The sequence below is a fragment of the Catharus ustulatus genome, chromosome 8, assembly GCF_009819885.2.
Source record: "Catharus ustulatus isolate bCatUst1 chromosome 8, bCatUst1.pri.v2, whole genome shotgun sequence".
Taxonomy (NCBI): domain Eukaryota; kingdom Metazoa; phylum Chordata; class Aves; order Passeriformes; family Turdidae; genus Catharus; species Catharus ustulatus.
This window is the reverse complement of record NC_046228.1, coordinates 31674562-31688109: the sequence shown is the minus strand read 5'-3', so window position 1 is coordinate 31688109 and position 13548 is coordinate 31674562. Positions and strand designations below refer to the sequence as shown.

Here is a 13548-nt window from a genome sequence, read left to right as displayed (position 1 = left end):
ATTCAAGGATCCAAAAGCCTTACAATTTTAAAATGAGTGAAGGGGTCAATAGGAACACTAATTTTGGAGGAGCTGGAAGAGTGTGGTGAATGTGTAACAAAGGCATAGGAGGGGAAAAAAATAGTGTCCTTCACAGAGAGCCTTTATGTGGTTTGAAGGCTGCTGCTTTTGAACAGGAAAAAAAGTAGTCAGGATTTGGATATATTTTTTAAGGGATGTTTTGTCTAAGGGGAGAGTCTGAGGAGTGGGAGTCAGAAGAGCTCAGCTCACCGCGAGCATGGTGCAAGGTGTGTGTCAGACTGCACAAAAACACCATGGCTGCACTGAGCTGGTAGGGCCCATCCTGGCCCAGCACTGAATTCCTGCTGAGCTGATCAAAGTTCCAATCCACAGACAAGTCTCCCAGTTAACCATCTTTCCATTGCTTTGGGTTGGAGCAGAGGAAACACCTCCTTTTCAGACCAATCAAGATGTGTCTCCTGAAAGCTAAACCTTTATTTACCTGTGCTAGATCGTGTGACTTGGGCCACTTGGAAATGGTCCCCAAAAGCCATCAGCCTTGTCTGGAGCAAGGGTCAGATTTTCCTCTTGGCTGGTGCTTGCTGGTGCAGCAAGCCAGCTCTTATCTCCCCTTTGGCTGAGCACTGTGTAACCTTTTGTTACATAAACTGTCCTCAGTCATGGTACAAGTCAGTGGCTTGATTTGCTGCCCTGTTCCTGAGGGAGCATCGTCTCCTGGACTGCTTGGTGTCCTCAGGAGCTGGTAATAGCAGTATTTCTGCTGGTCATTTGGGCTCCTAAACTGGGGAGGGATGACTGTTGTCCTGCATCATTGGGTCTCTGCCTTCAGACTAAGTTTGGTAAATGCTGCTGATGCTTTGAAGGAGGCTCTGACATCCTGTGAAGGGCTTGACTGTCTATGTGAGCCCCTTCCCTGGACATGCTCCAGCCCCTCCAGGGCTCTCTGGCCAGGAGAGCCCAGAACTGGACACAGCCCTCGAGGTCCCTCAGCAGGGCCAGCCCAGGGGACAGCCCTGCCCTGGCTCTGTGGCCACACCATGGCTGGCACAGCCCAGGGCCATTGGCCTCGTGCCCCTCTGGCACCCCTGGGCTCCTGTCCAGCTGCTGGCACAGCACCCCCAGGGCCTTTCCCAAGGGGCCCTTTCCAGCCCCTGTGTCCCAGCCTGGAGCTGCAGGGCTTGGGGTGAGCCCAGGGCAGGACCCAGCACTCGGCCTTGCTGAACCTCACTGCACTGGCCTTGGATAAACACTCAGGCAAGGTTTAGGAAGCTGCATTTAAAGTGTCTGTAACAGACTGGAATTCCTAGACAGGTTTTTCTCAGGAGTTACAGCAGGTTCAAGGTGTCCTTCAACCATGGTCACTGGCAACTATGCAGTGTGTCTGTGTTTTGTTTTAAAGCACGGGCTCACACTCATCCCTTCCACTTCTTTTCTTTTGTAGCTCCAAACCCATTTCTTCACCTTTGATTGTCCAAGTTGGGCACGCAGAGACCCTCCAGCCCCTGCTTGCCCTGATGGGTTACTTCAAAGATGATGAGCCTCTCCTGGCCACCAACTACGCCCGGCAAGCACAGCGGAAGTTCCGCAGCGGCCGCATCGTGCCTTACGCAGCCAACCTGGTGTTCGTGCTCTACCACTGCGACCATGTGAACGCCTCCCAGGAGGAGTACCAGGTGCAGCTGCTGCTCAATGAGAACCTGCTGACCTTCCATCACTCCAACAACACCATCTCCACCTACACGGACCTCAAGGACTACTACAAGGACATCCTGGAAAACTGCCACTTCAAAGAGGAGTGCGAGCTGCCCAAAGTCAACGTCACTGCTGTTGATGAGCTGTGAGGGAATGAAACGGTCAAACTGGCCTGGGTTTGGTTCCACAGGCGTTGGGAACAAGCACTTTGGAGGATTTGCTGCTGCTGTGTTGACTTTCTAACCTTGCAGATTTGGGGGGGTTGTCTCAGCTCAGTGCACTGGTTCTCTTGCGTAAGCAGAGCTGCATAAACAACTGCTGTCATGGGGAAGTTGTAACATGTGTGATGCAAGACAAATACCTGTGCTTATGTGTGCAAATAAGCTGATTTCATTGGTCACTGCTGTTATGCATGGGCCATAGATGGATTTAAGAGCTGGGGCAGCATCTACTTCATTGGATCTGAAGGTGGTTGGGACTAATTTCAGTGTTGCTTTGTGCTGCCTGTGTTTCTAGCTGCTGTTTTTCCTGTGCCACGCTTTTTTTTGATCCTTTTCCCAAGCTTCTAGAAGGGAAAGGGTACATAGTTCTTCTCCACAGCTGCACAACTTCTGCCTGGACAGCACCATTTCTATTTTGGGCATTTTAAAGCAGGAGTTCCTGCATGCATCACCTGCTTGAAAAGGGGCAAGGAATTAAAAGTCTTAAGGTCATCATTGACTCATCCTGCATAGCAAGATAGTCTTCAGGGTAAGTAAATTGTCTTTAAAAAGAAGTAGAAAAAGAAACAGTGAGGGAGTAGAAAAAGAAACAGTGAGCCACTCTTCCCTTAAGGTGCTCTGAGACATGCAGTATTTAGAGACTCATACTCTGGAGTGTCCTTTCACTAGCACCATTCATTTCTGGTGTTATTTGGGCCAGGGCATTCACATTGGGCTGTGCCATGGCTCTGAATCTCTTGGTCCTGGCCAGGTGCTGACAGTTTTCCTATCAGCTCTGTCTGGAAAGCACCTCTGATGTCTCCAGCCTCCTGCTTGAAATGGAACTGTTGCTAACTCTAAATCCTGGTGTTTGAGCTGTGTGAAGATTGGACTGAGACGTCTGCTAACTTTAAGGCACAAAACAAGCTGCCACTGTATAGGCCTTACAGATTTGATGGGCCACCTTGTTTTTGAAATGCAGCTGGTTTTAAAGAGGTAAATGGCATAGAAGGACTGGTGATATTTTAAAGCAGCTGCATTTTAAGTAGGTTCCCCTTATGCCTGAAAACTGGGAAGTATTTCAGAGCTCTGACAGAGTGTGACAGTAAAAGGAAAACTGAAGATAACTGATGAGAAATGTCTGAATTAAGTCACATAAAGATTCCTTCATCACTTGCAAGGGAATGGGTGTTTGACCAAGTTGCCCCAAAGCAAATGGATTTATGGTGCTGGTAGCTCTTGAAGTGTGCACTTTCACCATCTAACGAGCATTCAGAGCTCACCCTGTAAAGTGGGGTTTATTTTCCTGTGTTTCCTGGGCAGGAGGTGAGGACTGGGAGTAAGTGATTACCACAGCACAGCCTGCAGCAGTTGAGGGTATAAGTGTCTATAGTGCACTTTTAGTCCTTTCTGTAGCTTCAACCCCAGAACTGGGGACTTAACTGCTGCAAAAACAGAATAAAAAAAGCCAAACTCCCAAGTTTATATGATTTAAAAAAAAAAAAATCTTGAGGACTTAGCCTTTTGTCACTTTTTTTCTTCTTAATATACCTTGTATACAAGCACTTCATGTTTACATACCTGTAAGTTAAGGAGCAATTGAACACCTGGTTTTTGCTTTTGCTCTCTGAGTTCAGGCTGTTTCCCTACCTGTGGCTGAAGGGCCCTGTTTGATTAGTGCACTGCTTGCTGCAGAGACCAAGAGATCACTGAAGATACTGATTCAAATAATTCAGCACTTGCATGTGTTAATTCCACAGCTCTTTTTGATGCTGAGAAAGTGCTTACGGAGGAGTTCAGTGCTGCAAGAACCAGAGGAATATAGGCCAGGATAATTGTCAGCCCCTGCTCAATCACCTTTGCATGTCTCCCTTTTCACATGATCCTACCTTGAGACTAAGTCAACTGATGGAAGTAATTGTGACAGATCTCAGTTAGGAACTTTGTTGCAACATTTGAGTCAGGCTATGAAGAAATGAGCCTTTGTTTAAAGACTTTGTTAAGTTTGGAAAGAGCAGATACAATAGTGAGAAAATTCACCTTTGAACAAATATTTTTTTGTGAGTCAGTGATGATTCATGAACAAAAGGCATGACTATGGGAGATGAATGGAGGATTCTGTTGTCAGTTCAGCAAGACTGATTTTTTGGCATCACGTTTGTTAAAAGATACATCCTTCTTCCTTATGGAGGGAGGAATCCATTGCACCTGACTACTTTTTTGATTGTGTGCCAGATGAGGTGCAGGAACCAAAAATCTCCTACTGTGGAGTAGCCTTTGTGCATTAGCAGGTTGATTGTGTTTAAATTCTGTGGGTGATGCCTCAGAAGCTGTTTCCTGTTTCACCTTGGAGCCCAGGTCCCTCATACCCCCAGTGTAACAGATCTCTCTTCATTTTCAGGCTGTCAGCAGTTAAGCAGGGAGGAAAATGTGCTGTTGGTGCTCTGTGTTTTGAGGATGCTCTGACTCACTTGTCTGGCAGAATTAGAGGCTCAGTGTGGAAATTTTGCACCATTGTGGCACTACAGAAGTGTTGGCACATGTAAATGCTCCAGGCACTTATTCTGGTTCTTAGCACTGGGAAGGTGACTTCACTCTGATCCTTTTGTATAATAAACCAAGACATTTGTTTAGATAATTAAACTAAAGTGGATCAAAATACTTCTCCAAAGTTGGGCACTAGCTCAGTATGCAGTTTGTGCACATTCCCACATCCTGCACAAGTCCTGCAAGACAAATAATGCTTTCTCCTCCTTCCTGTGCCTCTGGAAGCCTCATCTCAGACATCTGTCAAGGACTTTCTTTGCAACCTTTCTGAAACTGGAAGCTTTCACTGATGGAAATACCAACAGTGTTCTTGTATGCTGGCCTTCAATGTGTGACGTACATTTTGGTTTGTTAAATGTTTAATCTTTCTGGCAAATGAATTTTTTTTGTCTAGTAAGAGCTGCTGCTGTTCTGGTTAGTGTGGAGCTGTCAAATGCAGGTTTGAAATGAGCTGGTACTAACTGGATGAATTTGGAGTACTTGTGGATTTTTAGTGCTGTGAAATAAAACTGCACACTTCTTGTCTGTTTTCTGAGCAGCAATAATGACATGATCACTGGAATCCTGGTTGTGTTTTCCTTCAGAATACAGTTGGGAGGCTGCTTTACATGTGTTGGTGTCTCTGATTATTTTAAGTCATCATATCTCTTGGTGGTTAATAGAAAATGCCTTAAGATTTTACTCTTGCATTTTGAGGGGACTAAAGATTTGCTCTTGTTTCCAAGAAACCTGGTGTAAAAAGCAGCAATTTCCTGACAAGGTTTTGTAGATGCTGGGATGGTGTCTTCTTTGATTAAGGGCTGTTTCTGCAGGTTTTTTGTGAAGACATATTAGTCTGTAAGACAGCTGGAAATGGAAAACAATAGAGGATGTTTTGTTTAAAACAAGGAAAAGCCTCTCCAAACTGTGCAATCCCAGGTAAAGGAGTGAAATGCCTCTCAAATTATGACACCACATAGAACCTTTGGGGAAGGAAGGAATACAACACCACCATCCATCTCCCCCTCTTCCCTATTTTTTGTCTATAATACATTAAAGAGTTGTTGTCTAACTTTTCAAAAGGAAGGTAGTATTATCAGGTGCTGCTGAGGCAGGAAAAATGGCTTATCTTCAAAGTGTTAAATTCTTGCTTTCCTGGGCTTTGAATTATAGATTTTCTCCTGAGCTGGCTGGCCTGGAGTGAAGGTCGGGACTGAGGAGGTTCAGGCTATAACAGCATGTGAGGTTTATGGTGCTGGAGTCACTTATTTATTTTATTTAACAATTCCTTAGTGTTTAAAGGGACCATTGTTTTTCTGACATTCTGCTGAAAGGTTAGAGCACACCTGTGTTCTGTGTTAACAGAAACAAATCCCTTGTCTTCAGGGAAGGCATTATGGTGGAAGGAATAGTATGGAGGGAGTGAGGTGGATCTTGTGTTGTTTTAGAGGTCAGAAAAGCTCTCCAGGCTTGTCCACATTAGTGACCTGTAGCTCTCAAATGCTTCCCTGGCTGTGATAGCAGTTCCTGAACCTCTTACAGAAACAGGAGGTGTCCAGGTGATCCTGGAACCACTCCAGAAAGAGGATTTTGGTGGGACATGGTGCCTTAAGCATAGGGACAGAGCAAACATTCCCTATCCACTCCTGATTGTGATTACTGAGGTTTTCTGAGGTATGGACAGTGGATTTGTGTTTAACTTTATATATTTCTCTTAAGGAATTTCTCTTCTATGTGGCTCTCCTGCTGCATTCCTAACCAAAGGCAGGGTTCTGGCCCTTTGCTCAGGTGAGACCCCACCTGCAGAGCTGGCCCAGCACAGGAGGGACCTGGAGCTGCTGGAGATCCAGAGGAGGCACCAGGATGATCACAGGGATGGAGCAGCTCTGCTGGGAGAGCTGGGATTGTTCATCTGGAGAGGAGAAGCTTTGGGGTGACCCAGTTGTGGCCTTCCAGGACCTGAAGGAACTGACAAGAAGCATGGAGAGAGATTTTTGGGTCAGGCTCTGGAGTGCCAGGACAAGGGGGAAAGGCTTCCCACTGCCAGAGGGCAGGGATGGATGGGATATTGGGAAGGAATTGTTCCCTGGGAGGATGGGCAGGCCCTGGATCCCTGGAAGTGTCCAAGACCCCTGGAAGAGGTTTGAAGCAGCCTGGAATAGTGGGAGGTGTCCCTGACATGGCAGGGGGCGGGGTTGGATGTGCTTTAAGGTCCCTTCCAACACAAACCAGTCTGGGGATTCCATGACTGGCTCTGCAGTGGGATGTGGTGGATGCTGGAGCTTTGGGAAGGTTCAGCTCCTCTGATTTGAGTCTCCTGCTAGACTGGAATTTCAGCCACGTTTCCAGGAGCTGTGATTTGAAAACAGTGAGAGCTTCCAACAATCTCAGTTAGAGTTAGTTACCATATGCAAATGATGAGGCTTGGCATGTGTTCTGGAGCAGTTCTTGTGATACAGATCTTGTTTCAGTGTTGTTTTCCTCTATGCCAGCAATTCATCCCCTTCCTTGAAACGTTTTTATTGGAAGAGGAGTTAAACACTTGACCTCTTTTCATCCCACTTGTGCTACTTGAGATTTTGATATTCTTTTCCCCACATGGGAGGGGCTCATCTTGCTTCTTTATTCCTTGTGCTGATGTCACTCTGTTCTTCTCATTGCTACTTTGATTTTTGGCTTGGTTTTACCCTGTGTCTATAAATGTGTTTCCTGGGCCACACTTGCACACAAGGTGAGGCTGTGCTGTTGACTTGAAAAGGAGTGAAATGATAATCCTTGTGAACTTCTGTAGGTTTTTATTTCACACTTCCCCCACATAAAATAGCATCCCAAAGATGTCCTCATGAATGATGTATTGCTCCTTCTCGTTGTTAATGCTATTTGCTGCTCTCTGAGGATTTTGGTTGCCTAAAAATACTTCTGAAAATTGGAACAACTTTCTAATATTTATGAATGTGCAATATCCTGTATCTTTAAATTTTGGTGGTTCAAAATGAATAATTGGTTTGTTAGAATAAATATACAAGGGATGAGTTAGAGGGAACAGTTTCAGACAATCAGATAGTTCTGTCCAAAGCACAGGGAGGTGGCTCTTGGTCCTCTGTGATCCCACCTTTGTGCTGCATCAGCCAGGACAGACTTGGCTTTCTGGGCTGCCAGGTCATGTCCAGCTTCTCATTCACCTATCAATTAAAAAACCCAACCCCCTAAGCTCTAGTTCCTGGTGTATGTGCCAGAAGAGAGATTTGAAGTCCTTAGGGGGTTTGATTTTCAGTCTGTCATGTTATACTCACCCTATTCTGTGTCCTGACATAGTCATTGGCTGCCTGATCCCTCTGGACATGCCATTTGCATCTCATTTTAGTCTGCCAGATCAGATAAGTTGGTCCCTCTTCATCCCTCCTCCTCACCTGACTTATTTCATGTGGGTGTTGGCTTGTTTCACTTCAGTTCTTTTGAACTTTAATGACTGCCATTGTACTTGGTTTTCCAGATGCGGTCTAACAAACAGCTCGCTGCTGGCAGGGAGATCTCCCCACCTTTCTTCTTGGGAAGGTTAATCATTAGGCTGATGCCAGTGAGGTTTTAATATTTATTTGGTTGGTAAGGGCTGTTTTCTGTGGTCCTGTGGAGGTTTTGTGCTCTGGTTCCCATCTTCTGCTACAGAACTTTCTCCACCAGATGCCACAGGTCATTTCTTGCACACAGATTTGCGTAGAACAAATTTCATTTTTTGCAATGTAAAGAGTGTTACTAACTATATCCTGTGTTTCTCTATTTGCCTGCATGCCTGCTGCTTTTATTATCCAGGGCCTGCTTCCCCAGGGAAGGCTGGGTGCTCCCAGCCCTCTCAAGCATGAAGCATATGCAAAGTCTTGGCTTTGCAGGAAAGCCTTTGGGGTTCAGATTTCATCTCCCATAACCCAGAATTATCAGGCTGTCCTTCAGTGTGGCCCAGAACAGCACATCTTTCCTCTGCAGGGAATGCAGGCTCTGAACCCACCAGCAAGGATTTGCCTTTCTTCTCCTGGGTTTGAGGTCAGGTGAGATGGATCCTCCAGTGTTCCCATGGAGCAGATCTCCCCTGTCTCCATCTACATCCTTTCCAGGCAGAACTGGGAGCAAATACCACTCCCAGCATGCCATGGCCTGGCTGTCCTGTGCCCCTGTGCTCCATGTCCCTGCTCAGGCAGGAAAGGGATCTTAAAGTTGAAAGGAAGCTCAAAGGTGTTCTTGATAGGTTCAGGTTCTTTTCTTTGTTTTCTTCTTCTTTTCCCCCAGGAGGTGCTGCATGTGTTGATCAACCCAGCTTTGGACATGGGGCTGGAGCTGGGTGTGAAAGCCAAATCTGGGGGTGTGCTTGGAGCTTCCAACTGGATGAGGCAAGACAAGCACAGCAGAGGCTCATGTGACCTACTTCAGCTCTCACACCAGCCTGCAGAGCAGAGACCTGAGCTGGAGGAGACAGCTCTGCTGGTAAATGAGGAATTGTTTCCATCCTGTGTGGCAATGGAGAGCTTTCAGGAGTTTTGAACTCTCAAAGTGGTTATTGGACCACTTTGCCCAGAGGAGCTGTGGCTGCCCCTGGGTCCATGGAAGTGTCCAAGGCTGGGTTGGATGGAGCTTGGAGCACCCTGGGATAGTGGAAGGTGTCCCTGCCCATGGCAGGGGTTGAGATGAGATGGGCTTTAAGGTCCCTCCCAACCTAGGCCATTCTATGAAAATCAGTGTTTGAATAAAGCACCCAACACTAGTCACAAATACTAAATGTTACCCTGATTTTTTTTAAAGCTTAACACCTCTAAGAATGGCTTTTCTATGAGAATGGTAAAAATTCTGCTCTGGATTATTCTAAAAATAGCAACATTGAGATTGAGTTTAGCAAACCAGAAGCAGCTTCCCTTCCCATGGTTTCCTGTGAGAACAGTTGCTTTTCTTAGTTGGTGGCAGCACACATCTGTCATGGTTGACAGCTTGTCTGGAAATCTGTGACAAATCCCACTAGGGAATGGCACAGGGGGAAAAGTGCTACAATCCAGTAGTGTATTGCAGATCCTAAATCTGCTTGTGCAGAGGAGTGAAGACAGGTGAAAACAGGTGGACACCATGGGGTTTTCCCTGTGATGGTTGGGAAAGTGCTTGGTGCTCCTGGTGCACAAGTGTCTGGAGATGGAGTGACAGGTAGGAGCTGCTGTCACAGCTGGCTGCTTTGTAAAAGGATTAGGATGAAATTAGTCTTGAAAATGTCATAGGTGCTGACTTCCCTACCTGTCTGTGCTTGTCCAGCTCTTAACACTGCCTAGCCCTGGAGAGGCTGGATTTTAAATTGGCCCTTCCTTAACTGTTTCTGCTTCAATCACAACTGTCCTGGTAGCAGTTTTAGCCAGCCTGATGTCTTTGTAGATATCTTTAGCCTCTTTTTTTCTGCCAACCTGTTTTTGCAAGAAGACATACGTGACTTGTAATCTGACTTCCCGAGTTCCCAGATTACTGTAGGGAAAGTGAATCTGAAAAAATTCCAGGAGCTGAGATCTTTATTCTGGTATTGTAAAAGGAACAAGGTAGAGATATGGGTCAAAGTCTGTGATAGGGATAAGAAACCACATAGGGCAAAGGCAATGGACCTGTAGCAGATAGTTACATTCAGTAAATAAATATCTTTACTGCAACATGACACATCACAAAAGGATAAGAATCTTTATTTTACTTCCAAGAGAAGATATTGTAAAGTCAGTATTCCCTTCCCTGTAGACTGTTGTCCAGGCTGGTAGGGATATATATTTGGCATGTTACATATTTTATACCTTGGAGCTGTGGTGTGCAATCAGGAGAGCATGAGGTCTGTCTGCAAGTGTGAGCTGGGATTGCTCTGGGCTCTGTGGCACGGGCAGGGAAACCTCGAAGGCTCTGAAAGTTTATGATCACACAAAGGGAAAACATATTAATACAAAAAATGAAAAATTAAGAAAAAAGAGGTGAGAAAAATCAAGGACCCTATCAAAACTTAGTTTACAGATCTGGTGGGCAGAAGCTGAGGCCTAGGAAGTTCCACCTGCGCAGGAGGCACAACTTCTTCCCTGGGCAGTGCCCAGCCCTGAACAGATTGCCCACAGAGCCTCTGGGCTCTCCTCCCTGGGGCTGTTGCAGAGCTGTGTGCACACAATGCTGTGCCCTGTGCTCTGGGATGGCCCTGCTGGAGCAGGAGGTGCCACCAGGTGCTCTCTGTGGTCTCTTCAGCCTGAGCCATTCTGCAATCCTGTGCTGAGCAGTGCTCAGAGGGCAGGACACATTTGTACCTACTCTAAAAAAGGAGGTGACCAAAGCAGCTGTGGGATTTGTATATTTTGCATTTTTACCATTTCCCTAATGATTATGGGGATTTGGTATGTGTGGGATGCCATCCCCAAGGCTGGACCAGTTGCACTGGGAACCTTCAGAACAGTCAGCACAGCCCAGAGTGTGTGGGAAAGCAAGATCCTGCTGGGGAACAGGAGTGGTTGTGTCACTGGGGCATAAAAAACCCGGCCTGGCAATCCCAGCTCTGGGTTGTTTAAAGTGAGAGCTGCAGCACTATGAGAAGACCCAAGTAAGTGCAGAGCTTGTTCCTGGCTTGGGCTTCTCTCTCCTGTTGTGAAATCCTGGCAAACTGGTTTTGAACTTCATTTCTGTAGCAGTTCCCAACAGCAGTGGGTGTTGCCAGTGCTGGAGGCTTCAGTGGCTGATTTCTTGTCCCTTCTGGAACTCTCGTTCTCTTCAAACAGCTTTCTGAAAGTTGGGAATGACCCTGTGTGTTTGAATTCTGGAAAGAGGAAAAGAAAAACATTTCCTGTTCTCATTAAAGTCCTGATTGCCTACTCCAGGCAGTAATGCCCAAAGCTGGATCTCTGGTGCTTCCAGCTATCTCTGCTTTGTTTTCATGGCTTTTTTCTGATTTGACATGTCATGAGTGAGGCTTTAGGGCTGCAGATCCACCCTTGACTTACATGCAGAATTCAACCCCCTTTGTGGAAAGGGTGAAAGGTGAGGTGGATAAGCCAGAAGTGCTTGTTGGGGCAGTTCAGTATCTCTGGTATCTCTGCAGACTGATGCCAGAGCAGTTATGTGAGTTCAGCTGGGGAACATTCACATTTCAAAGGTACCAATCCTAATGCACTGGGGACAGGATGAGCAGAATTTGTCACACTCCCAGTGATTGGAAGGTGCTCCATTAACTGGATGGCAGCCACCCCTGGCACTTTGGAAAAACAAAGCCAGAGAATCTGAGAAGAAATGGTGCTGAAGGCAACAACCGTGTCTCCATCACTTGAAAAACTAAGCAAGGCACTGAACCTTCATCTGCAGGTTCCCTGGCATTAGGAAAGCAAATTAACAAGTGTGGGGAGTAGTGGAGTGCTTTTCCACTTAGCAGTTATCAAATAAGGGAATTCCTGCAAGGATTTAAGAGTGTAGTTGTGCAAAGTCAGAGGAAGTGAGCTCCCTCCATGTGGCAGAACTCTGTAAGGCACAGCCCTCCTTCCGTGGCACCTGCCCAGAGGCTGCAGCACTTCTGGGGCTGGTGCCTCAGAGCAGAAAGGATGTGAGCTCTTAATTTCCACCTCTGCTGCCTTCTAGGTGGCAGAAGGTGTGGGTGAACCTATCCCACTGGTCATGACCAGCTTGCAACCAGTGACATGAGTGTTGGTGCTTTGGGGCAATTTCTTGGGTAATGCTGGGATAGGAATTTAGACTAAGAAGGTGATTCGGAATGAGGAATGGAGCAAATGCCTCTCAAGCAGCTGCTTGCTGGGCCTGTTTGGGGGAGTTATTCTGCTCTCTGCTAGTGTAAGAGGTTGCACAATGGACTCCTAAGAGCTTTTTTTCTCTAGGGATTTATTGTCACTATGAGATCAGAGTGTAGAGTTTGCAGGAAAATGCTGAATCCCAGTGCACAAGGGCATGGCTTTCTTTTGTCCTTCCCAGTAAGGAGAGGAACAACAGTCTCCTGTAAGCAGAGTGAAAATCCCTGCAAATAAAAAATATTCCCTGTAATCATGAAATCACAGAATGTTTTCAGTTCAAAGGGGTCTTAAAGCTCGTCCCATTCCACCCCTGCCGTGGGGCAGGGACACCTTCTACTGTCCCAGGTTGCTCCAAACCCTGTCAAACCTGGCCTTGGACACTTCCAGGGATCCAGGGGCAGCTCCTGCCTGCCTTGCTGGGATGATGCTGCTCACCCTGGCTGTGTGAGGCTGAAGCTGTTGTTCAACAGCCCAAGAAGTTCTCGTATGAAAATTGAGTGTCACTAATTTGTGAAGTAATCAACTAGATTTTTTTTCTTGCTTGCTTTGTTTCTGATATTTTCATCTGTTGCATCCTTGAAAATCCCCACACAAATTAAAACTTGTGACAATAGGCAAATATATTTAGTTATTATAGCTTAATGTAACAAAAGTTCACGCTGTTCTTTGCATTGTTCTTGGGAAAAATAAGTGAAAAATAGGTGGAAAACCCATTGGATCTCTTATACTCAAAATATTATTTGCTCAAATTCCCAGGCAGGTTATGAGCACTTAGTTTAATTCCTAGAAGGGAAATAACTTTGAAGTTAGAAGTGAAGAATGATGCAACAAAGGGAGATAATGTTGACTCATTTTCTGTCTCACTGATAGGTATCTAGGGGAAATATGGAGGTGTTACATTCTCTGGATGCTAATTTTTCTGTTACATTGTAATGTTACTTTTCTGACTTTCCTCTCTACTTTCTACAGCTGACTTTTAATGAGAAAGAAAAGTTTTCCTTCAAAAATGCCCAGTCTAGAACCAGTTGTGTGTCAGACCAGGATGATTTAGTGGTCTGTTGTTACAGAAGCCCCTCTTTGTGCCTTTTCTTCTTCATAATCCTCTTGGTGCTGTTCCTTGTTCTTCAGTAAATGTATTTTCCTCCTGGCCTTGGTCTGTTGGGCACCTTTTCCACCCTTCTGCTTTACTGAAGGTACAGAAAGGCAAGGTAAGGGAGTAAAGATGTGTATTTAAATGTACCCAGATGGACTTTTCTGATGGATGTTTTATTCAGCCTTATTTCCCTGTTCCTCCAAACTTGCCGTGTTGTTTCTATGGCAGAAATTTAATC

The 13548-nt window shown here is 45.8% G+C and overlaps 1 protein-coding gene across 2 annotated transcripts in view; it reads left to right on the top strand.

The window, feature by feature from the left end:
- The window catches only part of MINPP1 (multiple inositol-polyphosphate phosphatase 1), a 38982-nt gene that overhangs the window by 10901 nt on the left and 14533 nt on the right, over window positions 1-13548 (top strand). Inside the window, exons 5-6 of one of the 2 annotated variants that reach the window (XM_033066186.1) lie at window positions 1463-2463; window positions 4315-5067. In XM_033066186.1, coding sequence (XP_032922077.1) covers window positions 1463-1862 — 400 coding nt within the window. In that variant the 3' untranslated portion in view covers window positions 1863-2463; window positions 4315-5067. Of the gene's footprint in view, window positions 1-1462; window positions 2464-4314; window positions 5068-13548 lie in introns of those variants that run through there. The other variant, XM_033066187.1, reaches the window with a different exon arrangement.